This window comes from Hemiscyllium ocellatum, chromosome 28 (assembly GCF_020745735.1).
Source record: "Hemiscyllium ocellatum isolate sHemOce1 chromosome 28, sHemOce1.pat.X.cur, whole genome shotgun sequence".
In the NCBI taxonomy this organism is placed as follows: domain Eukaryota; kingdom Metazoa; phylum Chordata; class Chondrichthyes; order Orectolobiformes; family Hemiscylliidae; genus Hemiscyllium; species Hemiscyllium ocellatum.
In genome coordinates, this window is record NC_083428.1 from 36,008,597 (window position 1) to 36,036,414 (window position 27,818).

Below are 27,818 nucleotides of genomic sequence, written 5' to 3' on the forward strand. Positions count from 1 at the left end.
CAGAAAAGTGTTACCAGATTACTAACATTTTTGCTCAGGGAATAAATACTTCTTATCAATTTGTTCTTAACCTATCCGATCGTTCATTGTAGCTAAATTTTTCCAGTCCTGGTAATATCTTAGAAAACCTCCTCTGTACCTTTGTTAGTGTGATCACTTCCCTCTTGCAATGCAGTGAGTTATAGGTAGTACTCTAGATATGGCCTAACTATAATGTATTATACAGCTCCAATATAACCTCTGTGCTCTTACATTCTATGCCTCAGCTAATAAAATATCCTGTATACCTTCTTACCATAGGAAGCAGTAAGCCGTTCAGTCTGTTGAGCCTGTCCTGCCATCCATTAAGATCAGAGGTGATTGAACAGCTTTCAACCATCTCCATATGTTGTTGGCAATTAGAAATCTGTCAATCTCTACCACAAACATACTCAAAGACTAGACTTCCAGAGCCCTCTGTCCTGCTGACTTGAACGATATGAGGACGTAAGCTCCAATTCCTTTACAATTATGTACTCTCTTACCTTATTCTCCCTTCTCTCTCACTTGTCTGAATTTGAAATCCATTTTCCATTTTTCTGTGCATCTGACCATACCATTGTAATGTTCCTGCATCTACAGCTCTCCTTCTGTAAACCTCATGGCCAACTTTTGTATCATGCACAAACTTCTCAATCATGTTTCCTACACTGAAGTCTAAGACATTGATATAAACAATGAAAATCAAGGTACTTAATATTGCACCTTGAATAACTGCACTGAGAATTACCTTCCAGTCACAAAAGCATCCACCAACAATTACATCCTGCCACTGAGCTAATTTCAGATTCAAGCCATTTTCCCTTGGATGCCAAGGGCTTTTAATCCCCTGATCACTGTACCATATGGAATCTTGTTAAAAGCCTTGCTAAATCCACGTAGACAATATCAAATATACTTCTGTCATTGAGCCTCCTTGTTATCTTTACAAAAGTTCAATTAAGTTACAGTCACAACATTTGCTTATATATAAATACAGACTGAATGTCCTTAATTAATACATACTTTTCTTGCAAAAGTTTAAATTATATCTTTTCTCTAAGAATAGCTAATAAGCTATTTTACAATGACTTCAGCCCAAGTCTGCAGGATTCCAGATGATGTCCATTCTTACAATCCCTTGCAAACAGTTACATCTAATTAATCTTGGTTAAGTTCATTCAGATGAGTAGATCTCATCTTCCTCCATTTCGTTATCACAATTACCGATATTCCTCAAAGGTTCATCTAATACTTTGTCTAACACCAAAGTTTCACTCTTTATGAACAGTGATAAATTGCTGGCTGTCCTTTTTCATCCCTTCACATTGCTTTCTCAGTTTCACCTCTGTATTTATCCTCTCATTTGCTTATTCTTTCCGGTTAATATTGGGATAATTGATAATATGTTTATTCCCCAATTATTACCTTCTTATTAGAGATCATTTGGGACCTATATTACTTTCCTCACAGTGTGATTGTCCACTTTTCTTCTTCTGTTCAACCCATATGGCCTCATTTGATGATCCTCCTTGCATTCATCCCTTCTCCAGCATTGAGTTTGCGACCATGGAAGGTTTGGAGATGATGGTCAGGGCCTTAATTCCTTTCCCTTTTGCTTCTTTTCACATTTAATGGCAATTTATCTACTTTCAAAGATCTCAAAACCCTTAATATTTCCCCCTTGCATAAAGATGCAACCACCTCACAATTTTCTTTCTAACCTACAATCTGCACTATCTCCCACCTTTGTGAAACAAATGCAAAACAATAATTTAGAACACCATCCAAATCTTCTACATCTGATACCGGTTCCCTTTTGGGTATGAAATGGGTCCTATTCTGTCCTTACTTCCTTTTTTTCTCTTTATGTAATTATAAAACTTTAGCTTTTCCTTGATTGTGGTTGTCAATATTTTTCATCCCTTCACACTGCATTCTTAATTTCCCTTCTAATTTCACGTCTGCACTTATCCTCTCACTGGTTCATTCTTTCCAGCTAATTTTGGTATAATTGACAAATTGTTTATTCCTCATTTATTACTTTATTACTAATGATTGGTTGGGACCTATATTACTTTCCTCACAGTGTGATTGTCTACTTTTCTTTTTCTGTTCAACCCATATGGCCTCATTTGATGATGCTTCTTGCATTCATCCCTTCTCAAGGCACAATAATGTCTCTTCTTCCTCAGGAGGCTAAGGAAATTGGACATGCCCATAAGGACCCTCACCAACTTTTACGGATGCACTATAGAAAACATCATATCTGGATGCATCATGGCTTGGTTCTGCAAACTGCTCTGTCCGGGACCATAAGAAACTACAGAGTTGTGAACACAGCTCAGACCATTACACGAGCCAACCTTCCATCCATTGACTCTATCTACACATCCCGTTGCCTCGAGAAGGCAGCCGACACCATCAAAGACCCCTCCCACCCTGGTTATAATCTCTTTCAACCTCCTCACCTGACACACATACCAAACAGTTCAAGAACAGCTTCTTCCCCATTATTATTAGACTAATAAATGGACCTCTCAAATTTCAAATCTAACTTTGATCTTGCTTTTTTTGACCTTCTTTGTAGACATAACTTTGTGTTCTTTGCTCTGTTCAATCGCCTGTTGTCTGTATGTTATGATCTGTCTGTATTTCAAAATATTTCACCGTACTTAGGTACATGACAATGATAAATTCAATCAAATGAAAGCTTTATTTGTTTTTTTAACAAATATTGTGCGTTTTTTTTTATAAAATACCCTTTCGATTTCACCTGAAAGCCCCTATAACCAGGAATGCTGTGCTGCTGCTCCCGGAATTCTTATAGCCATGTTTCAACACTAGCTATGGTATCATTCTTGCAGCTATACGTGCCCTCAGCTCACCTTCCTTATTTACCATTCTTCTTTCATTGAAATGCATCCCATTTAACACTGCCAAACCCATTTGATAACTGATAGAACTGCAATTGATTGACAACAATTAAGGAACACGACTCACTGAAATGGAACAAAACGAGAGCCTGCGCTAAAGCAGTGCAGCATAAAGGAGATACATTATGTAGATGTTGGCAACTGTGAGATAAGGCAGACAACTTTAAAATGACTGCTGCGTACAAAGCATTTCAGTGAGTTCAGGTACCTAATTTAATCCACAGACTCACAAAGGGTCCTTCTGTTGACAGTTACTGTAATTACCCATTCGGCTTGCTATTTTATCCCTGTTCAATGTCCAACAGACCTCTCTTAATTTGCTAGTAACCCATTTATAATGGAACAGAGACGTGCTGATTACACTGCTGCTATAAGCAACAATGTTGATCTCCTTATCAGATGATAACATGCACTACATGTCAGAAAGGCCATCCGTTTTGTTAACAGTCACCACAGCAACCTGGATGGCAGGCCTGCTCGCGATTCTAAGGCAGGCTGTCATGTGTGTCAGAAAATCAGGCTGAGCTCATCAGGGAAATGACAGGTTTGTAACCAGCGAAGCGGAAACATAAAAGGAGGATTGGGGGAGGGGAGGTCAGCCAGGGAATCCAAAATAGTCTTCTCTTGGAGAGATGTGCACAGAGGCGTTCGGTGTCTTTGTGCTGCTGTGAAATCTCACACAGACAGACAGTGTGCCACATCACCTGACTTAAATCCCCATCCAGGTCGGGAATGATGAAAAATGTTTGCGTACAAATGTGATCAGATGTGAAAGGAAACAAAAGAACTCAACTCCAGAGCTGGGCCAGCTCACTCAGAGACGGGAGGGCAAAACTGAGGAGGGAGATGGTGAGATACACGTAAAGAGAGGCAAGGAATGAAGAGAGGTGGGGGAGAAATAAGAGATGGGAGAGGGAAGAGAGGGGGGTATTTGGAGAGGAGGAGCAGGGAGAAAATGAGCAAAAGGAAATGGATAGATGAGGAATGGTTCTGAGGAAGGGTCATCAGACCCAAAATGTTAACCCTGATTTCTCTTCCCAAATGCTGTCAGACCTGCTGAGCTTTTCCAGCAATTTCTGGTTTTGTTTCTGATCTACCACATAGAAAGTTCTTTATTGAAATGGAAGGGGAGTTGGAGAGAAGAGGATATTAGGAGGGCAGTGACAAGGAAAGAAGAGGAAAATGGAGGGAAGTGAAGTGACAAAAGGAGAGAAGAAAGGAAAGGAGTGGAATAAAAGAAGGAGAGGGTGTATAGTGGACAAAGAATGGGAGAGAACTCCTAACGGTTGCACCACACATTAACAAGGCTGAAAGTACAATTAAAACAACAAACCAATCTTTATATCTTGAGGGATAAAATTGAAAAGTTAGCAAGTTATGTCAAACCTGTAATGAACCTGAATTAGGCTATATTTAGCACACTGAAAATTTGATTACCGTATTATTAAAAGGATATAGTGACAGTACAGAGGCAATATCAGCAAAAGATTGGCAGCATGGGTCACGTCGTAGAATCGTTAGTGGGGTGAACTAACAGAGATCTTTAAAATTACAAAACATTTTGATTAAGCAGATAGAGAGAGAATATTTCCTCCTGTGGGGATGACTGTGGCTAGGCTATTGATGTAATGGATGGATTCCAAGAAATCCTACGGTGAGTTTAGAAGAAACTGCTTAATCCAAAGAGAGGTGAGAATATGGAACTCAGTGCCACAGGGAATGGTTAAAATGAAGAATCTGTCTTCATTCATTTATGGGAAAATGAGACAAGCAGATGAGGGAGAAGGGAGAATAGGATTATGATGGTAGATTGAGATGAGGAAAGAAAGGAGGACAATTGAATGGAGCATAAAGATTGGCTCGGACTGGTTGGGTCAAATGACCTTTTTTTGTGCTGTATCCTCTGTATAAGCTCAGTCCTGGTATGTCACAGGAGGGGAGTTGATTGCTCTGATTTGTTCCTCAACCCAAAATAAAACTGTTGCTTCGAGCAGATATATTTTGTTAAGTCCCCATGTCCAAAGGCACTTGTACATCAAGGTCTTACCTTAATGATAGGGAATAGTCATTCCGACTGGTCTCACTGTTCCTCACTAGGTAACTGCACTCCTTACACAACATGAGCAAATTCTCAGCATCTGCTCGGCTGATGGCTCCATGGTACCACCTAATAGACAGGGAGAGAAAGAGAAAGATGAGAAAAATAAGATTATGATACCAAAGATGAGAGAGAGACAGTGTGAAAGAGAGAACCAGAGTATGACTGGGCATGATACCATTCAAGGAAGAACAAGGAAGTGACTGTGAGAGAATGAGCACGGTCACAGAAAAAAAATGTGTGAGCAGGAAAATGATAAATACAGTAAAGTGGGTAACAGCATAACAATAGAGAGAGAGTGTGTTTGATACAGTGAGTATAAATTCTCTCCTTTGTTTTCAAGAGTGTCAAAAACTGTACCTACAAGGCCATTATTCATCTGCCTTTTCAAATCAATGTAAATGACCCACTGGGAATTCCGTGATGTCCCTGCCAGGATTTATCCCTCAGCCAACATCATTGAAAACAGATTATTTGGTCGTTTATCTCATTGCCATTTGTAGAACCTTGCTGTGCACAAATTAGCTGTTGCATTCCCCACATTACAATAGTGAGTGTGAAGTGGTTTACAACATTCAGGGACTGTAAAAGGCTTTGTAATTGCAAGGACTGCTCCCTTCCTTTTAAACAGTTCAAACAACACGGCCAAACCTCCTGTTCTCCAATACTTCCTCTCCCATCTCTGCACAATATCTTGCAGCCTCAGATGAGATTGAAATTCTAATGATCGTAGTCACTTTCTGGTTTTTCAACCCAAGTGATTGACCTGATGTGTGGACCATGGCAATAATTGCCACCACTCCTTTTGCAGAGTGCAACATGACTGGGCCTGATCCAGTTATCATTCAAACAGTCATGGAATCCCTACAGCATGGAAGCAAGCCATTTCACTCTTCTAGACCACACCGACCCTCTTAAGAACATCCATCCTGGGCCCACCTATCTCCCAAGGCTAATCCATCTAGCTTGCACACTGTAGGCAATTTAGCATCTGCAATCCACCCTAATCTGCAAACCTTTGGACTGTGGAACTGGAACACCTGGAGAAGACTGACACAGACTTGGGGAGAACGTGCAACTCTACACAGATAGATGCCTGAGGGTGGGATTGAACTTGGTTCAGTGGTGCTGTGAGGCAGCAGTGTTAACTACTGAGCCACCATCACATCCTAAAGTGATTAAAGTTCAGTGAGTAAATACACTGTGTGACTGTCTCTGCTTCAAGATAATGCCAAATTCTTTCCTGGTCTGTGTTGATCTCTGGGTTGTAGGTCAGATGATACAACTGACCCTGCTCTGAGCATGGGAAACATGACTTTGCTAGCCGCTGGTTGAGCTTTGTTGAAAAGAGCTAGTGTATGCACTTGTCATGAGAAAAATCAGACTTGGCCAAGATAAACTCTGTGATGAAATAACTGTTGGCAACACTATGTCGCAAAATGAATGGGGAGTAGCTACCTGTGCTAGTGAAGGCCTGAGACAGCAAGAGATATTGAAACTAGAAATCACTTCCTACAAATAATATATACAATTATTGTGCTTAAGTATACATAGGTTGTTGAGTATAAGCTACATTCTATAAAGACAGTCCATTCCCACCCAACATCCTAAAACCCCCAGACAGAAGAATAATGATTACTTTCATCTGTGGTAGCATCCTTACCTCTGGGTTAGAAGCTTGAGATTCAAGTCCCACTCCAGGACTATTGGCTACAAAACATGTTTTTAGTACATCACCAAACAGGTTGACTTTTGGTGATTAGATCAGTAGCAGCCCTCTCAGAGTTATGGCGCCAGGTAGCTTGCTTCATGACACCCCTTACCAATTGGCCACCCAGCCCCATCCACTTCCCCACAGCAAAAGCCAACAATAATTGGCTGATGACCTGATGTGGGTATTGGAGTGAAGGGTTGCTATAATAATGCTGGAAGATCAGAGACCATCTGACAACTTCAATCAGACTATTTTATCAACCCTATGTCCCATAAATCCTTGCTGCACCTGACAACAGGCAGTGACAGAGAGCAAGTCTCTGGATCGGCCATGCTGCAGAAGGGTATCACTGCAGTACTTTACCATAAGTATGGATGAATTCAATGGACTTCTATGGCCCAACCCTTAGAAGTGGGACAGGACAAATGACAGACAGTCACAAATATATTCCACACTTCCAGTAACAGCTTGCTTTACGAGGGTGAACCCTTCCTGGGTGCTTCGCCATTTAAGAGTCATGGCCTAAGCAGAAGTGAAAGAGGGATTAAAGAAAGTGAATATAGGCATAAAAGAGTAGCCAGTTTTTGAGAGATTCTGTTAGTGGGAGAGATGAGGGAATGAAGGAGTGTGAAAAAGTCAAGGAGTGGGGATAGGTATTTGAAGTTTCATGATGGTAGTACATTATAAACAGAAACAATAATTTGAATATGTGGGCAGTGTAGAGCTGAGTTTGGAAATAAGGTGGGGAAGATCTTAGAGGAAAACTTTTATATCACTCTGCATGAAAACACAAAGCCATTGTTGATCAGAGAAATGATAGGAGAATAAGTTCAATTTTTCAATTTAAAGGATTATTTGACCTTAAAATGCAGCTTATCTGCTAGTTAATACGGTATTACATCTTCCAAAAGATGGGATCACATACATCTGTTAGCAGGTTCTAAATATATTCCAAAGGCAAGATCTCCTTAATTAGCAAATCAGTCAAAAACAGCTAACAGTGATTAATGAACCTGTCTGTACTTCCAGGTCTTCAGCACGATGCAGAGAACTAAATTAATTAGACAACATCTTCCTAGGACAGAGAGAGGCGATCGGAGTGATTACTGCCGGAAGATCATGACCTTGATTTGAAATTCTGATTATGCCATTTCATTTCCACTTCTCCATGCTGGTATGCAAGCCCTTGGTGGCCATTTTATTGTCTTCCCTACATGTAGGGCATGTAAACGGAGATTGGGCAAGGGCCAAAACCTGTTTGTTCTGTTATTATTTATAAGTGATTACTGTGAGAGTTACTCTCACTCCTGCATAACAGGAATCCAAGGTTACCCTTAGAATCATAGAGATGTACAGCACGGAAATAGACCCTTTGGTCTATGCCAAACAGATATCCTAAATTAATCTAGCCCCATTTGCCAGCATTTGGCCCATATCCCTCTAAACCCTTCCTATTCATATACCCATCCAGATGCCTTTTAAATGTTGTAAATGTACCAGCCTCGACCACTTCCTCTGGCAGTTCATTCCATATACACACCATCCTGAAAAAGTTGTCCCTTAGATCCCTTTTAAGTCTTTCCTCTCCCACCTTAAACCTATGCTCTTCAGTTGTTGATATTGTTGAAATATCGGACATAGGGTTGATAAAATGGTCTGACTGAAGTTGTCAGATGGTCTCTGATCTTCCAGCATTATTATAGCAACCCTTCACTCCAATACCCACATCAGGTCATCAGCCAATTATTGTTGGCTTTTGCTGTGGGGGTGTGGCAGGCGATGGGGCTGGGTGGCCAATTGGTAAGGGGTGTCATGAAGCAAGCTACCTGGCGCCATAACTCTGAGAGGGCTGCTACTGGTCTTCAGGAGGTATAGGTACTGAGGGTAGAAATAACTGCTGCAAGACTAATCCCTCTAATCACCTTGTGACAGGAGGTATTGAGCAGCTTGCCTTTTATAAGCTGTGAAGGCAAAACAAAACTGAAGGAGGTGGAGATAATAGAAAAGGCCAGTGTAGTTTCACCTGTCCAATTACCATGAAAGATGAATCTACTGTGAATTTCCTGCTGCTAATTTACAAATCTTCAGCTTCATCTCTGCACTGACTCAAGGGAGACTGCATCCTAGGGGATGTGGATAGTCTGTGATGTCTACCACTGGCGAGCAGCCAATAAGCCTAATACAATTTCCCATTAGTGACACTGACCTGAAGTCATTTGAAATTTTCCAGATGGCTCGCATTCCCCTTTCAGTCCTGTCGATAAATTGAGGTGATGCTCTCTCACTGTTGCCTTATTGAGTTCTACTAACATTTTCTGTGCTGTGATTGCCAAAGGGGTTCAGTTGCATCCGCAGGCCCTTCCTATAGGATTAGGAAGCCCTTGATTTTATCTTTCAACCTTGAAAATTCTTCAAAGGGTACCTCTAACTTGAGGCACCCCTTGGTTCTCCAATCTACACCGACAGCTCCCACATCCTGCCAGCCCAGGAGACAACCCTTCAGATTTCATAGAATCGCTACAATGTGGAAGTAGGCCATTTGGCCCATCGAGTCCACACCAACACTCCGAAAAGTACATTTCCCATGACCAATCCACCTAACCTGCACAACTTTGGACATTGGAAGGAAACCCAAGCAGATATGGGGAGAATGTGCAAACTCCACACAGACAATCACCTGAGGCTAGAATTAAACCTGGGTCTCTGCTGCTGCAAGGCAGCAATACTAACCACTGAGTCACCCTTAATTGGCCAAGATTCTCATCTGTGTTTCCCTTTGGATCCCAATTACCAGACTTCACGTATTCCTACTCTGCATTTCATTCTGATAGTTGAACTGGGACCTGAAACATCTCTGGGACAGCGGCTGGGTATAGGAGCTACTGGTCTCTGAAAAGCGAACGATGTTGCAAGTAACCATGCTTTTCAACGCTGCCTCCCAGTGCTCCATGTCAGCATGGTACAGAGTCCAAGAGGTATCATTTAGCCTGTGCTGCCACTTCTCATTGCCTGTGAGCTATAGTATGCCAGTGCATGCTCAAAGATGCACATAAAGTCAGTGTTAGCTTGCATTTGTTTTTATTCACAAAATATTTCATCTTCCTCATACCAATACCCATTCTTTTCCTACCTACACACAGGTGAAGATCATAAGACATAGGAGTGGAAGTAAGGCCATTTGGCCCATCAAATCTACTCTGCCACTTAATCGTGGCTGATGGGCATTTCAACTCCACTTACCCGTACTCTCCCTGTAGCCCTTAATTCCTTGTGAGATCAAGAATTTATCAATCTCTGCCTTGAAGACATTTAACGTCCCAGCCTCCACTGCGCTCTGTGGCAATGAATTCCACAGGCCCACCACTCTCTGGCTGAAGAAATGTCTCATCATTTCCATTCTAAATTAACCCCTTCTAATTCTAAAGCTTTGCCGACGGATCCTAGTGTCTCCTCCTAACGGAAACAAATTTCTAGTGTCCACTCTTTCTAAGCCAGGCATTATCTTGTAAGTTTCTATTAGATCTCCCCTCAACCTTCTAAACTCTAATGAAGTCAATCACAGGATCCTCAGCTATTCATCATATGTTAGGCTTATCATTCCAGGGGTCATCCGTGTGAATCTCTGCTAGACACGCTCCAGTGCCAGTATGTCCTTCCTGAGGTGTGGGATCCAGAATTGGACACAGTATTTTAAATGGGGCCTAACTAGAGCTTTATATAGTCTCAGTAGCATGTCACTGCTTTTATATTCCAACCCTCTCCAGATAAATGACAAAATGAAGAACACATGTAACAAGTTACAAATAACCACAGACACGAGAGGACAGAACTACTCTTCATAGACTGTGAGGGGGCAGTTTCACTTGTCTGGAGGTAATTCGACAAAATGACATTGGGAGTGAGGAGTTCAAAGATATCGCTCAGCTCAGGGCTAATATAAGGCTTTGCTCTTTATTTTTGTGACACTGATTCACTCACTCATTTATCTACTGAAACACAGGCGCACAGTGACCTGCAGCAGCACATCAAACAATATTTCCCCATGTAAGTCGTGTTGAATTGATGCATTACTGGGAGCATTGTGACATTTATGTTTTTCTGATCTTATAGGTCCTCATTATGCGGTGGTACCAGAGGGCAAAATCTGCTCCACTGCCCACATTGCATTGTACTGGGGCTACTCACTCATCCAATATCAAGTGCCAATCCAACTGTATGCCCACTCAAGGGGATACATTATTGAGTTGCAGGAACAAGCACCATGCAAAGGGCAGAGTGCCAGTGAATAGCAATTGTAGAGGGATTAAAAGCAACTGCACACTGCAAGATGTTCAGGGCTGATGTTGAAGCAGGACTCTTGGGATTGACAAGGATTAAGGTTAGTAAGCATTGACTTTTCAGTTAGCCTTGTGGGGGTTAATGATTGAGTACATTAAACCCCAATAACTATCTGAGCAATTTGTAGAATACCAAAGACACTGTAGTCCCTTTGATGCTACCTGCAGTGAACATCTCCTACGTTGATGATCCAACTTAGTCATAGCTTTCAGACAAACTCAGTAGGAGAGGAGAGGGGTGGTCACTAGATACGACACTGCTCTGACAATCTCACAGTGGCCCAGTTATCTATCGCCACACAGCAGGATGAGGCACTGGTCTGCAGTGATGCTGAGTCCGTGAGGACAAAGACTTCACCAACTGCCCTCTTTAAATATTTGTAAATAGGTGACATAGCATATAGGCTACACAGTCAATCTGTGTGCCATCTTTAGTTACTGGGTTATCTACTCATTTCAACAGGAAGGTGAGGTCCGCACAGACATCATCAGCTCTCCCTCTTGCTTATCTCATTGTTTTTTGTGGGATCTCACTGCGCACAAATTAGCTAATGTATTTCTTACAATACAGCAACATCTACATTTCAAAAAGTTGTTTTGCCCTTCAGTTGGATTAGTTTGAATAAAAAGGTAGAACAAAGAAATGCATCATACAGTGTCACTATTGACCATATCTATTCCTTAGAAGGCACAATATAAGTTGAATCGTCTAATATCGGAATCTGTCTTGCCCCTTCGGTCTAAGGCAGTCAAAGAAAATTGGGTGGGAGTGTTGCTGACCCATGGAAGCACTGTTTCAACAATGACAACTGGCCTGTTGCACCTACTAAGGTGGATGTGAAACATCCTATACTACAGAGCCACAAATGGCTTGATGAGAGCTCAGTGGTCAGCACTGCTGCCTCACAGTGCTAGGGACCCGGGTTCAATTCTGGTCTCAGGTGACTGTCTGTGTGGAGTTTGCACATTCTCCCCGTGTCTGCGTGGGTTTCCTCCAGGTGCTCTGGTTTCCTCCCACAATCACAAAGATGTGCAGGTCAGGTGAATTGGCCATGCTAAACAGCCCATGGTGTTAGATGCATTAGTCAGGGATAAATGCAGTGTCAGAGAATGGGTCTGGGTGGGTTACTCTTCAGAGGGTCGGTGTGGATTTGTTGGGACAGCCCAATCGTGATCTGCAGGATGATGTGACTGCAGCACTGGATGACAGCAGGAGAGAAAAGGGGCCACAACATCATAGGGACTGGGAGAATGGTTCCACTAAGCATGAACGACATGCATTTATATAGCACTTTTTATAGCCACTGCATGTCACAAAGCACTCCACAGCCAATTATGTATTTTTAATGCACATTCGTAATTTATGAACCATTGCAACGAAACTATGCACAACAAGATCCCATAATTGACTAGATAATCTCTTTTGTGATCTTGATTGAGGAGTAAATAGTGTTGTGGTTCTGATCGCCGAGCTGGAAGTTTTTGCTGCAAACGTTTCATTCCCTGGCTAGGGAACATCATCAGTGCTGTTGGAGCCTCGTGTGAAGCGCTGTTATGTTGCGCTGAGGCGGTTAGCGCAGGATTCCCATCTCCTGGCTTGTTTCAGCGTTTCACACGAGGCTCCAACAGCACTGATGATGTTCCCTAGCCAGGGAACGAAACGTTTGCAGCAAAAACTTCCAGCTCGGCCAGCAGAACCACAACAACGGATACCCGAGCTACAAATCTTCAATACAGCGCTTCACAGGAGGCTCCAACAGCACTGATGATGTTCCCTAGCCAGGGAACGAAACGTTTGCAGCAAAAACTTCCAGTTCGGCCAGCAGAACCACAACAACGGATACCCGAGCTACAAATCTTCAATCAGATTTTAAAGTAAATAGTGGCCTGGACATCAGGATTAGTTCCTCTGCTCTCATTTGAAGTAACTCCATCAAGCAGACACAGATGCCTCTATTTAACATCTCCCATGGAGTTTGACAGTGCAGAACACGCTCAGTCCCACAGTGGAGTGTGGTTTGTGATCAAACCTGGGAACAGTATTGAACCTGCAACCTTGTGACTTCAAAGTGAGAGTTATCAAATGATACATGGCTCACACATTCATAAGCAATCAAGCAAGTCAAATGGTGGGAAACTTGGACTGTGGCAAGTTGCCTCAGCTGATATCTAATGGTTACTATGGTCCTGGGAAGGGCTGTAAAACTAAACTTGCAGTATGTTATGTTGCAATGGACAAACGTGGGAAGTTTAGCTTGTTGCAGGGAGACAGTGGTTAGCCCAGCCACCAGATATTGCTTGCCATTGTAGTAAACCTGGGGAAAGATACCTAAATTTCCGCTAACCATTTTACTAGGAGGCAATATTGAGTTCTACAGTTTCAGAATGTGAGTTCTGTCCTGCATTTTTCATGTCAGTTGGTAAACTGGGTTTGAAGCCCAACAGCACGAACGGCGAAATTTGAATTCAATAAAAATCTGGAATTAATAGATAACCTAATGGCAGCTACGTGACCACTGCCAATTGGCGTGAAAATCCATCTTGCTCACTCAGGAAATCTGCCATCTTTAAGAAGGGTTACACCCGAAACGTTGACTTCGCCACTTCCTGATGCTGCCTGGCTTGCAGTGCTCTTCCAGCCTCCTGCCTGTCGACCTTGGAATCCAGCATCTACAGTTTTTCTGTCTCTAACCATGTCTTTATCTGGTCTGTCCCACAACTGACTCTAGATCCACAGCAATGTGTTCTCTATTAACTGCCCTCTGTAATGGCCCTGGCAAGCCATTGGAAGGGAAATTAGAAGAGCCAATAAATGCTGGGTCAGTCAGCAAAACTAACCCCCCTCCCCCCCCGAATGAATAATAATAAAAAATTCTTACAACTCCACCCTCCCCCAGCTGTGTCTGGTTTGCATCTAATTGACTTTCAGCAGAGTGGACCTATTTTCTGTACAGCTGCAAATGTGTTGCTGGTCAAAGCACAGCAGGCCAGGCAGCATCTCAGGAATAGAGAATTCGACGTTTCGAGCATACGATTCCTGATGAAGGGCTTATGCTCGAAACGTCGAATTCTCTATTCCTGAGATGCTGCCTGGCCTGCTGTGCTTTGACCAGCAACACATTTGCAGCTGTGATCTCCAGCATCTGCAGACCTCATTTTTTACTCGACTATTTTCTGTACACTTTCCTTTGCACCCATTTTACATCTCTATATCTTTCCTATAATATCCTAATCACATCCTTTGTCTTTTATTCTGGACAGCCTCACAATATTTTAGATTCTTGCCCCCTCTGCTAACAGCATAGAAAAATGCCATTTTCCAGCTCCTTTCCTTTCTGAAGAAGTGTCATACTAGGCCCGAACCGTTAATTCTGTCAATCTCTCCAAAGACCAGTTGGGTTTTTCCAGCAATCTCCACTTTCACATCGGAATTTTTCTATTGCACAAACCAACCCAGGCAAGGAACACCAGGATGTGCATCAAACACTGCCAGGCGTCTTTAAGAAAAGGGCACTGTGCAAATGCAGGCCTTTTATATGTAGAACAAAGGACAGAAATATCTTTATTCCCGATGCAGTTTTAAAAGGAATCCCATGTCAAATTAACTCATCGTTGTCAATCACGTTGGAAAAAAAATTGCCTCATGGACAGAGTGCACTGTCGAGAATGAAGATATAAGCAAACAGAAGTTGGAAATAATTGCAAGAGTTGGCTGTGGGATTTTTTTTTCTGTCTGCCATTAAACTGCCTCAACATATAAAACCTTGCCAGTCGTCATCGTTAAGTGGGGACTCGGAAAATCCATTCAAAATCCTCAGCAATGCCCAGTTATATTCAGCTCACTCATGCAGACGTGCGTTGCTAAGATATGCAAGCAGGCACAGTGCTTTGCGTGATCAGGCTGGTTTGTAAGCATGCAATCAGTTTTGATTTACACAGTTACACAGCGGTGGTTCTACTTATGAGGAAGGGAGCAGTCCGAGTCAATCGGCAGCTCTTCACACTGTCATTAAAGGTGAACACTGAACCTGGAATATCAGGCTTACAAAACTGCCAATTCTTCATGTTGGAATACCTACCCAAACAAGGCAGCTCAGAACCTATCCACAGCAATGCTCTCTCTCTCTCTCTCTCTCTCTCTCACAGAGAGTTGGGAGTTTGAACTGCTCTTCAACAGCACTGCTAGAGGTGCTGCTTTTCACAGGAGCTGTCAGGTGCTGCCTGAAATTGGACGTAAAAGATCCCTTGGTATTAGTTGAAGAGATTAATATTCCTCAGCAACTAAAACCAGATTAAGTGGCTATTCACTTCATTGTTGTCTGTACATTGCTGTGGGAGTTTGCCTGACAGACAACCATATTTTACTTCAAAGTGACTACCAAGAGGCTTAATGAGGCACTGCATAATTGTACGTCCCTTGAAGGCAGCATTAAATTCAGTACATTTGGTAGATAGCTCCAACTCTAGTCAGCCATCTTTGAAGTGTGGCATAAGTTAGAACCTTCAAGACAGCAAAAGAAATTCTCAGAACATTCTAAAGCATGTTTCAGTCAAGCAGTCACTTTTGAACAGTAGTCCCTGTTGTTATGGCATAGTCAATGACATCTCCACAAAGAAAAAGGCCTTTTGGCCCATTGCAACCATGCCAGTCAAAAGCAGACACCTAATCCCATTTTCCAACACTTAGCCCATAGTCTTGGATGCCTTGGCATCGCAAGTGCACGTGTTAAAGATTATGAGTGTTTCTGCTTCCCTCAGCGTCACTGGCAATGAGTTCCAGATTCCCACTACCCTCTTGATGTAAAAGCTTTTCCTCATATTTCCTCTAAAGCTTCTGTCCTTACCTCAAATCCCTCTGTGGGGGGCAAAGTTTCTTCCTGTCTACCTTATTTCAGCTCCTCATAATTTTATCCCTTTCAATCATGTCCCCTCTCTACCTCCTCTGCTCAAAGGAAAACAATCCCAGCTGTCCAAACTCTTCAGCTCAGGAGACATCCTGGTAAGTCATCCCTATATGGACAGCGGAATGTGAGAAAGGGCTGAGCTTTTCTTGTTTTAAAAAATATCAACTTGGGGTTCTTCATTACTCAATGGGTTCAGTGAGTAAGTAACTCTGCCTCATAGAACATGAAGACCCAGGTTTGGCTCTTACTCTATGTTGAGGTTGCTGATCCCAACCAGAATACCAGTCATGGCATTGCACTGGTCTCAACATTCCTAGGTGGAGGAGGTAACATGTCAGCTTAGAACCAGGGATGGCACAGTGGCTCAGTGGTTAGCACAACAACCTTGCATTGCTAAGGACCTTTTTTTTGAACTTCAGTAGACAGATCATCCTTGCTCTCTCATCAGGGAGGAAACAGGCACTTTAAAAAGTGCAACAGCAATATCTGCCTTCTTCCATTTGACAAAAATGCATGTTTATTTTTCATGCATAGCTACATTTTTACAATACAATGCCCTCACCATATGAATAATACATGGCACCAGCCCTTAATCTTTGCTAAAACCTGTACAGTCCTCACAGTGCAGATATTGAAGGTTAAATTTCTTAAATTTCAAAGAACAAATAGTGAGCCTCATGTTCTTGGCCTCATCCTACTGAGACATTTGAGACAAGGCAAATGTGGTGAGCACCAGATGTTATATTTACAGGCACATCCTCTCTGCCTTTTGGAAATTCGCTCCTAAACGCAAATTATTAAAACTGTTTTGAACTGAGAAATTACCTAATTTGGTGGGGATTTGAAGAACAAAGGTGCAAAAACTTAAAATTAAAGCTAGATCATTTAGGAGGGAAATCTTAGAAAGAGCAGTGCAAATCTGGACCACTCTCCCACAAGGTGTGTTAGATGTCGAGACAACTGTAATTTGCTAGACCTCGATTGTTCGGATTTTATTAGGTGAAGCACAGTAAAAAGAGAAATGAGAAAAGGGAAATAAGATCAGTTCAGCTCTCATGCAATTCCTATGCCTCTAAGTCCTGTTTTGAATGGAATCCCTACAGTGTGGAAGCAGGCCAGTCAGTGCATCAAGTTTACACCTACCCCTTTGATGACCATTCCACCCTGACCCATTCCTCTACCTTAATAATGTTACCCACCTAGCCTGCACATCCCTGAACACTATGGGACAATTTAGCATGGGCCAATTCACCTAACTTGCACATCTTTGAATCATGGGAGGAAACTCACGCAAACAAAGGGAGAATGTGAAAACTCCACACAGACAGTCACCCTAGGCTGAAATCAAACCCGGTTTCCTGGTGCTGTGAGGCAGCAGTGCTAACCACTGAGCCACTGAGCCATCCTAATCTCTCCACCTTTAATTTTTAACTAAATGTCATCTCGACAACCTGCCTTCATTCTCCTCTATATAATCCCTTGACCAATTCCAGGTTTGTAAAGCCACCATGAAGTTTGCCTGTGTGAGGGATGCTGAAATGTTATAAACAGTTATACTTCACTGACAGTCTCTGATTTAAACGGACACACCATGGGGAATCTAAATCAACTGGTGGCTTACTCTTTATTGCCACTATCCTATCATATATTTTTAATCTCTCTGCCTGCTCACAGCTCGTTCTACATTACTATCCTCAATTCCTGGGCTTGCTGTCCCAACTTAATAGCTTTCTTACTTCACTCTTATCTACACTTTTCACATTGCATAGGTACAGAGAAATAATTGTATCACTTTTATATTTTCCTCTGCAAATTGCTCTGATAATGCAATAGCAAGTCAGGATGTACATTTAACGAAGATATGATTTTTCAAAAAGTCACTGAGTAAACTTATGTAAATCATATAAACATGGCAATGTCTCCATCCTTCCTGTGGATAAATTCAAATTAACCAGACTAACCGATTGCCTGAAATCCAAACCATTTGATCCCTACTTGTCTTTATTGTTGGCCCGTAATTTCATTTCCTTTAGATTTCTGCTCTTTTCACTCTTGTTATTTATTCTCATTGACTTTACAAAGTTTTAAAGCCTGAGTGAAATGGAACTAGCCCAGCAAATCTGATCCAGCCTTCATGTGACTTTAATCATGGTACAGTACTTGACTGATGCCCTCAGGACAACTAAAAATGAGGAGCAAATGTGACCTTTGCATCATCCACATTCTGGGAACAACCAAAAAGCACTTCAATATTTCCAAAGGAATCCGATTTTATTGGACCTTTCTTATCATTTAATTCTGTGATTTAGGTATGGAAATTATTGAGACTTATAATTTCTTGTTCCAAGTCCAAAGGCATTTTATTATACTCTGTTTAATAGCTGGCTTCCTGCACCCTTGCTCAAACCCTTTATCTCGCAACTCAGTTTTTCTGTGTATTCATTCCCTTCTGCTTTACCTTCACTTACAGAGCTTTAAGACATCTTGCATCTACACATTGGAACTCTCTGTTTCAATCCCTCCCACAACACATCTCTAGCCACCACAAAACCTACTTCCATTGAGCCATCTTTCCAAATACCCTTCTACTCCTAGATTCTGATCTGATGACCAAATATGTAGTACCTTGGAACATTTTGTCACATCATGCATGTTGTATAAATATAAACTTAATTAATTCAAAAAAGAATAAAGGAAGATTTCATGCCAAAACACCTTTGAGGGAATGAAGCAGAAAGGGCAGTGGCTGCTGTGCTGTAGCTGGTTTATTCAGAGTAAACGCTGTCAAATAGCAATGGAAAGACTCTTTGTTTATGTTGATTGAGGGATGAATATTGACCAGGACATGTTGAGGATATCGCACCAGTTCTTCTGCAAAATTGTGCGGTAGAATCTTCGGCAACCACCTTTGAAGGAAGTCATATAAAGTACGGGATGTAATTCTAAAGGAGGAGCAAGAATAGCGGGACCTGGGTGTTTATGTGCACAGATCATTGAAGGTGGCAGGACAAGTAAAGAGAGTAGCTAATACGGCATACAGTGTCCTCAACTTCATTAATAAAGGCTTAGAGGATAAGAGCAGGGAGATGGCCCTTGCTAGACTTCAGTTGGAGCATTGTGTACAGTGGAGGACGTCACATTGGAGAAAAGGTGTGAACACACTGGGCATATTGCTGAAGCAATTTACAAGAATGCTTACATTGAATCATGTCCACTGTCCACATCGACCCTCCAAAGAGCATCCCATCCAGACGCACCCCTCTACCTTATCCCCATAACCCTGCATTTCCCATGGCTAAATCACCTAACTTGCACATCTTTGGACTGTGGGAAGAAACTGGAGCACACAGATGAAACCCATGAGAAACCCAGACGAAACCCCAAACAGTTGACCAAAGCTGAGATTGAACCTAGGTCCTTGTGTGGCAACAGTGCCAACCATTGAACCACCATGTGGCCCAGGAATGAGAAACTTCAGTTATGAGGATAGATCGAAGAAGTAGGGGCTGTTCTCCTTGGAAAGAAGAAGGTTGAGAGGAAATTTGCTGGAGATTTTCAAGTGGGCGGCACGGTGGCACAGTGGTTAGCACTGCTGCCTCACAGCGCCTGAGACCCGGGTTCAATTCCCGACCCAGGCGACTGACTGTGTGGAGTTTGCACGTTCTCCCCGGGAAATCTTGGGGAAATTGCTGCTGACCCGGGGTTTCCTCCGGGTGCTCCGGTTTCCTCCCACAGTCCAAAGATGTGCGGGTCAGGTGAATTGGCCATGCTAAATTGTCCGTAGTGTTAGGTAAGGGGTAAATGTAGGGGTATGGGTGGGTTGCGCTTCGGCGGGTCGGTGTGGACTTGTTGGGCTGAAGGGCCTGTTTCCACACTGTAAGTAATCTAATCTAATCTAAACTCATGAATAGGCTGCATATAAAAAAAATTGAGAGTCGTTTCTGCTTGTAAAAGAAAAGAACATGAGGGCAGAGATTTAAAGTGATGTGCAAATAAAGCAAGGGGTGATGGGAGAAATCTTTGCACACAACAAATAGTAAGAATATGGAATGCACTACCTGGAAATGAGGTGGAGGCAGGTTCGAATGAGATATACATAAGGGCATTGAATGCTTATTTGGATCAAAATGGTTTACAGGGATATGGGAAAAGACAGAGATTAGCACGAGACAATGGGACTGGTGTAGGCATGTTGGGCTGAATGACCTCCTCTGCACCAAAACAATTCTGTGATTCTTTGACAATGGGTCTTCAGTTTAATGCATTGTCTAAAACACAGCACCTCTGATTGGGCAACACTCACTCAGAATGACACTGGACTCAGTTTTTTGATTGTTACACTCAAATGCTGGTGGAATACAAATCAGACCCTGCACCTTCCATCTTCGCCTGCAAAAGCAAGATCATCCTTGATTCCAACAGATGCCCCATAGCAATTTAACACTGGGAGCTGAACTAACTGCCTTTGGGCAAGAGATCTGCCCCCATGTGGGAGGAAGTCCAGTCTTTGTTAGGTGCTGGCTAGCCTGATTGGTTGGCAGCTTATAGTCCTAGCAATGAGCATTGAGCACTGCCCACTGCTGGAATGACAATTAGCTTCACCATATTGAGAAGTCCAGTTAAGTCCACTTTTGGGATTCTCAGCAAAGATAGCGAGGGCTCAGGAATAAGAGGCTAGGAGGTGGGTAACTGAAAGATCTTGGGGAAATTGCCGCTGACAGGTCCAAGGCACCCAAGAAAGAAGGCCTGTGTTCTTTTTTTATTTAATGCCTGATGCCAACCCTCATAGCCAAAGCTGCCCAGCTTCCCCTCAAAGGCACAGGTCTCTCATTGGCACAGTGAAATATTGTCCAAGGGTGGGTGGATTTCTTGGTACAACATGTGCAACAGTTCAGGGGTCAAGGCATGCAAGTTGATGGTTAAAAAGCCAACTGTTGGATTTTAGATACCCTCTCCCCTGAACTTGTCACCACTGAGGAGTGATAAATTGAACCCTGGAGTGGGACTTTAAACCATAATATTCAGACTCAGAGGGAGCAGAGCATTCATAGAGCTATGGTGGAATTCAGTAAAAGATCAATGTACAGACTTAAAGACTTAGTCAATGTCACCTTAGTTCCCCAATTCAACCTGATTGGTTGACAAATTAAGTGAGGAACTAGACTGTAAGAAGTTACAAGATTAATTCTCCAATTATTGGGAGGGACAATCGTAGGTTTGCAATAATTAACAACTAGCCTCTGTAATCCTGAACTAGAGATGTAAAAAGTCAGTCAACATTTCCATTCTTCATTGTAAACAAGCGACCTCTGTTTGAAGGTGTTTGTGTGTAAGTGTTACGTGACCACAACCAAACTTAAGTACAATAGCCCTGTTGGTCAGATGATATGCAAAAAGCCACTGCCCAGACTACACGTGGGTAAAGTACCAAACTGTGCCAGGCAGCAATGAAACTGCACACCACTTCCTTCACAGGAGAAAATGCTTCAGAACTGGGAGTACAACTTTAAAGTGTTTTGCAACAGAAGTAAATGTAAGGTCAGATAAATCCTTTTTTTACATAGTGAGTAGTTCGGACAAGGAATTGGAGGAGGCAAGGTTGTTTAAGGCATGCAAGAATGCATTGGATGATTATTTAGACAGAAACAATGCAGATGGTTACAGGCAAAAAGCAAGAGATTGGCACTGAATCAAAATGCTCAGAGAGCCAGTGCAGACATGATGGGCTGAACAGCCTCCTGCTGCACTGTAACAATTTTGATTCTGTGAGATGTCTGCTTGCAGCAAGGTTCTGTGCTTGCATACTCTTACAACAGCTCAAATAAATAGTTTGATGTGATCACTCATACTAAAAGCGATTATTGTCTGATCTCAGGGGAAAGAAGATTAAAATACAATGCAGAAAGGATTTGCTGTGACATTTTCATTGTTGCGAGAATCACATTCACATTAAAAGGCACCGGCTTTTTCTTAAAGTGAAAGGAGCTTGGTTCTTGAAATAGAAGCAGCCCCGTTCTCTCATTGAATATACAACACAGAAATACACCACTTAGTCCCACCAAGCATGTTTAATATTTATGCTCCAGACAAGCCTATAATTAATTTATCATATCTAACCCTAAGGCATATTTTGTTCTGTTGTGAAGCAAGTTTATAATATTTAAGGAGCAGGTCTGGAGAGAAATCAGAGTTAAGGTTTGGGGTCACAGGACCTGAAATCTGAACTCTGATTTCTCTCCACAGTTGCTGACAGATGTGCTAAGCTTTTCCAGCAATTTCTGTTTTTGTTTCTGATTTACAGCACCTGTAGTTCTTTCAGATTTTATTCATGATATTGATTATTTGTAAACTTGAACTCTAAAATGAACAAAGCTATGTTTAAAGTTTAATTTGTACTTTGATACTGTGTTTTATGAAAGAGAGACTTAGATTTGGCTTCATTTTTGAGTTCTGAGGGAGATTGGATTGTCTGAAAAATTGGTTTCATGCATTTAAAGTAGACTTTTAAAACCTGAGGTGAATGATTTAGTGCTTTAGAACCAAGAGAGAATAAAAGCATTAGCAATGGGTCTCTTATGACACAGGGCAGGGAGTCAGAGACAGAAACAAATTATTTTAGAAATATAGATTTGTCTGGAGGGTCAAGAATGTGCAGGGTTTTTTTTCAGAGACATAAACAGGGCATTTGGAGTCCTGACAAAGGGTCTTGGCCTGAAACTTTGACTTTCCTGCTCGACGGATGCTGTCTGACCTGCTGTGCTTTTCCAGCTTCACATCTATTGACATTTGGAAAAGCAAGGCCTGTTAAAGCGATAGTGCTGTTCAACAATCTCCAAAAGGTTCAGGGCCCAGAAAAAAGGTCTTGAGTGGCATCAGACTGAATTCTACCAGAAGTCAGCTCAGTGTCAATTTTGGGGAATTTGAATTGAATTGAATTGACTTTATTTACTGTCATGTGTATCGAGGCACAGTGAAAAGCTCTGTCTTGCGAGCAATACATGTAGTATAGATAAGTAAATAATAGGCAAACAGTGGCAAAAGCAAAAACACAGGTACAGGCGAATGCTAAGAGTTTGTGAGTCCCTTCAGTATTCTAAAAACAGTAAGGTAGAAACTGTTTCGAAACCGACTGGTGCATGTATTCAGGCTTCTGTACCTTCTCCCCAATGAAAGAGGCTGCAGAAAAACATTGCCAGGGTGGGATGGATCTTTAACGATGCTGGTGGCCATCCCTTGACAGCAGGCCTGGTAGATGGATTTAATGCAAGGTTTCTCTCGGCGAGCCCTAGCGAGTTTTTTTCTCACCTCATTGCTTATGCAACATTCCCCTATGGTACGCTGCTTGTCGTATTCTGCCACTCACTGCTGGGGCTTCCAGAGATTCCTGGCATTGGCACCACCTTTAAAGACTAGCCGAACACCCAGTCAAGTGTCATCAGTCTGCAGTTGCTCTGCATGGTTCCTTTCAGTTTCCCAGTCTTGCCAGAGGGAAACTGGCAGACTGCTTTAATGGTGGGAAACTGGAAGTCCTGGTGGATGATGATGTGTTGGGGACAGTTACATCTCCTGAAGGAGGCTCTGACATGTTATTGACTGATGGGTGCCCAGAAGAGCAGAAAGAGAGTAGGAGTTGGCATGGTATCACTCTGCCTTTTGTATCAGGAAATATAGCCATCTAGTTTCCATCCCGCGGTTGGAAGAATGGGAAACTGCAAATCAATGGGGCGAGCTAATGTAATAATCATCTCCCACATGCAAACAGGTTTCTCATCACTCAATAGCAAGAACCTTGTCTCACTGTTCCACACTTAGTTGGAAAAATGTGATTTTTGCTGTCACCATTGAGAAGTTCTTCGCTAACCATCTCACATAGCTCACATATTCCAGGGGTTGGAAGATTAATGTCAGTAGAATAAAAGATCCAGGAACAGAAGGGTATTGAAAAGATAGTTAGTGAGGTGCATTAGCAGTTTGTTGAAGGGTCTCTGGAAGAGTAGTAACTACTTTCCAAAAAGAAACCAATGACAGCAATGTCACTGAAAAAGAAACTTAAAAACTGGAAACAGAATTTCCCTCACTGAATTGAGTACCTGTAAGATTTTGCTGAGTGTAAAGAGTTGAATCATAGTTCAGATATTTGTATTAGAATGTTTCAAATAGTTCTTGTTTGGTGCAAATAACTAGTTTACTTTTTCTTTTGTGTGTAATAAACTGATGTTATTCTGTTAAATGCACATTGGTAGCCTCTTGCAAACATCGTCAGTGATTGTACACAAACAGTAAATAAATTGCAAAATAAAACTTAAAGACTATCCAACCCAGAATGCACTTTGGGATCAGACCTGTCCAGTATTACCCTCAACTTGGATCATTCTTCATGCCCTTTGTTTTTCTTACTTATTCAGGAGATCTGCCTTCATTCATGAGGCCAACATTTATAGCCCTCAAGAAGGTGGTGACAAGTTATCTTTTTGAACTGCTGCAGTCCATACAGTGTGCTATCAGGTCATTTGGCCCATTGAGTCCATACCGGCCCTTTGAAGAGCATCCCACCCAAAGCCACCCCCATAGCCCATCTCTGTATCCTACATTTTCCATGGCTAACGCACCTAGCCTGCACATCCTTGAACACTATGTGCAACTTAGCATGGTAAAAACCTTGACTGCAGATGCTGGAAACCAGATTCTGGATTAGTGGTGCTGGAAGAGCACAGCAGTTCAGGCATCATCCGAGGAGCAGTAAAATCAACATTTCGGGCAAAAGCCCTTCATCAGGAATAAGGGCAGAGAGCCTGAAGGGCGGAGAGATAAGCTAGAGGAGGATGGGAGTGGGGAGAAAGTAGCATAGAGTACAATAGGTGAGTTGGGAAGAGGATGAAGGTGATAGTTCAGGGAGGAGGGTGGAGTGGATAGGTGGAAAAGAAGACAGGCAGGTAGGACAAGTCCGGACAAGTCATGGGGATAGTGCTGAGCTGGAAGTTTGGAACTAAGGTGAGGTGGGGGAAAGGAAAATGAGGAAATTGTTGAAGCCCACATTAATGCCCTGGGGTTGAAGTGTTCCGAGGCGGAAGATGAGGCGTTCTTCCTCCAGGCGTCTGGTGGTGAGGGAGCGGCGGTGAAGGAGGCCCAGGGCCTCTATGTCCTCGGCAGAGTGGGAGGGGGAGTTGAAATGTTGGGCCACAGGGCGGTGTGGTTGAATGGTGCGGGTGTCCCGAAGATGTTCCCTAAAGCGCTCTGCTAGGAGGTGTCCAGTCTCCCCAATGTAGTGGAGACCGCATCGGGAGCAACAGATACAATAAATAATATTGGTGGATGTGCAGGTAAAACTTTGATGGATGTGGAAGGCTCCTTTAAGGCCTTGGAAGGAGGTGAGGGAGGAGGTGTGGGTGCAGGTTTTGCAATTCCTGCGGTGGCAGGGGAAGGTGCCAGATTGGGAGCGTGGGTTGTAGGGGGGCATGGAATGACCAGGTAGTCACGGAGGGAACGGTCTTTGCGGAAGGCGGAAAGGGGTGGGGAGGGAAATATATCCCTGGTGGTGGGGTCTTTTTGGAGGTGGCGGAAATGTCGGCGGATGATTTGGTTTATGCGAAGTTGGTAGGGTGGAAGGTGAGCACCAGGGGCGTTCTGGCCTTGTTACGGTTGGAGGGGTGGGGTCTGAGGGTGGAGGTGCGGGATGTGGACGAAATGTGTTGGAGGGCATCTTTAACCATGTGAGAAGGGAAGTTACAGTCTCTAAAGAAGGAGGCCATCTGGTGTGTTCTCTGGTCAATCTACCTAACCTGCACATCTTTCGAATGTGGGAGGAAACCGGAGCACCTGGAGGAAACCCATGCAGACACGGGAAGAATGTGCAAACTTTCACATTGGACAGTGGCTCAAGGGTGGTATTGAATCCAAATCCCTGGCAATGTGAGGCAGCAGTGCCAACCACTGAGTCACTGTGCTGTCATTCTATGATTCCATGTGCTGAAGGTAGACCCACAATGCTGTTAGGGATGGAATTCCAGAATTTTAATCTCATGGCATTGAACGAACTGCTACTTATTTCCAAGTAAGAATGGTGAGTGGCTTGGAGGGGAACCTACACAGAAACACCACCCCTGCATCTGCTGGCCTGTCCTGCCAAATGAGTAATTGTGGGTTTGGAAGGTGCTATCTTAGGAGTGCATCTTGTAGATGGTACACACTGCTGCTACAATGCATTGGTAATCGAGGGAGTGACTGTTTGTGGATGTTGTGCCAAAAAAGTGGGCTGCTATGTCTTGGATGATGCCGATCTTCTTGAATGTTGTTGGAGCTGCACTAATCCAGACAAATGGGGAGTATCCCATCATGCTTGGGACTTGTGCCCTGTAGATGGTGGATAAGCTTTGGGGAGTCAAGAGATGAGTTACTTGTTGCAGGATAGCTAGCCATTGACATGCTTTTGTAGCCACTGTATATATACAGCTAAAAGTATTCATTTGCTAACTTCTCTTTAAACATATCTGTGTTAATCATCTCAATGACTTTTGAAGGTAAAGATGGTACCTCTGATTGGATTCTCATCTTTATGATCTCTCTTGTTGGACCATCCCGATAGGCCAGTACCAAATAGGCCATTCCTTCATTGTTGCTGGATCGAAATCCTGGAATTCCCTCCTCGTGACATTGTGCTTTAACCCACAGCCGGTAATCAGCAGCGGTTCAAAAGGCCAACTCACCACCATCTTCCCAAGGGCAACTAAGGACAGGCAATAAATGCTGGCCCAGCCAGTGACCCCCACATCCCACAAATGATAAAATTAAAAATTAATTCCTTTACACTCACACTTGTTTCTCTAATGGGAGGGTAGGGTCCACCCTCTCAGGCATTGTTGAGCTGTGTTCTGGAGTCTGTGGCTTGCTGTATTTTGAGCCTGCGGCCAACGGGCTGAGCTGTTTCTGTTGTCTCAGTCGGTCCTTGGCAGAAGGAGATGAGCGGTCCCAATCACAGCTATCAAACTGGACTGTAAAAAAACACACAGAGAAACGTATAGTAGAAAATGAGGACATTTGATGCAACCTGCCAGCACTGATTATTCAAAAAACTTCGCAAATTAGTCCTACACCCCTTTTCTTTCCCTTCAAATTTGTCTTTTCCATAAAATTTCCAATTATCTTTGATAACAAACCATTTTGCACCACTCTTGCAGGCAAGAATAATACATTGCTGCTACTCATATCAAAACCCTTTTTTTGGATATTAATGTTGATTTTTTTTTCTTCTCTGCTCCAAGATAGGCACATTCCCACTCCTCTCCACATTTATGTCGACAGGCCAACAAGAGGGGAGGCTATATTGGATTTGGTTCTAGGTAATGAACCAGGCCAGGTGTTAGACTTGGAGGTAGGTGAGCACTTCGGGGACAGTGACCACAACTCGGTGACTTTTACTTTAGTGATGGAGAGGGATAATCGTGCGCAGCAGGGCAAGAGCTATAGCTGGGGGCAGGGAAATTATGATGCAGTGAGGCATGACTTAGGTTGTGTGGATTGGAAAAACAGGCTTCAGGAGAAGAACACTAATGAGATGTGGGGATTGTTCAAGGAGCAGCTACTGCGTGTCCTCGATAGGTATGTACCAGTCAGGCATGGTGTAAAGGGCCTTGTGAGGCAGCCGTGGTTTAGTAAGGAATTGGAGTCCCTTGTGAAAGGGAAGAAGGCGGCATATGTAAAGATGAGGCGTGAAGGTTCAGTAGGGGCGATTGAGAGTTATAAGGTAGCCAGGAAGGAGCTAAAGAGGGAGCTAAGAAAAGCGAGAAGGGGACATGAAAAGTCTTTAGCTGGTAG

General features: G+C 42.9%; 1 protein-coding gene across 2 annotated transcripts in view; it reads right to left on the reverse strand.

Moving 5' to 3' along the window:
* LOC132829113 (SH2 domain-containing adapter protein F-like) overlaps window positions 1–27,818 on the reverse strand; it is a 303,308-nt gene that overhangs the window by 54,582 nt on the left and 220,908 nt on the right. Inside the window, exons 5-6 of one of the 2 annotated variants that reach the window (XM_060846431.1) lie at window positions 26,818–26,995; window positions 5,002–5,121 (exon numbers count right to left, since the gene is read on the reverse strand). In XM_060846431.1, the coding sequence (XP_060702414.1) occupies window positions 5,002–5,121; window positions 26,818–26,995 (298 nt within the window). The remainder of the gene's footprint in view (window positions 1–5,001; window positions 5,122–26,817; window positions 26,996–27,818) is intronic. The other variant, XM_060846432.1, reaches the window with a different exon arrangement.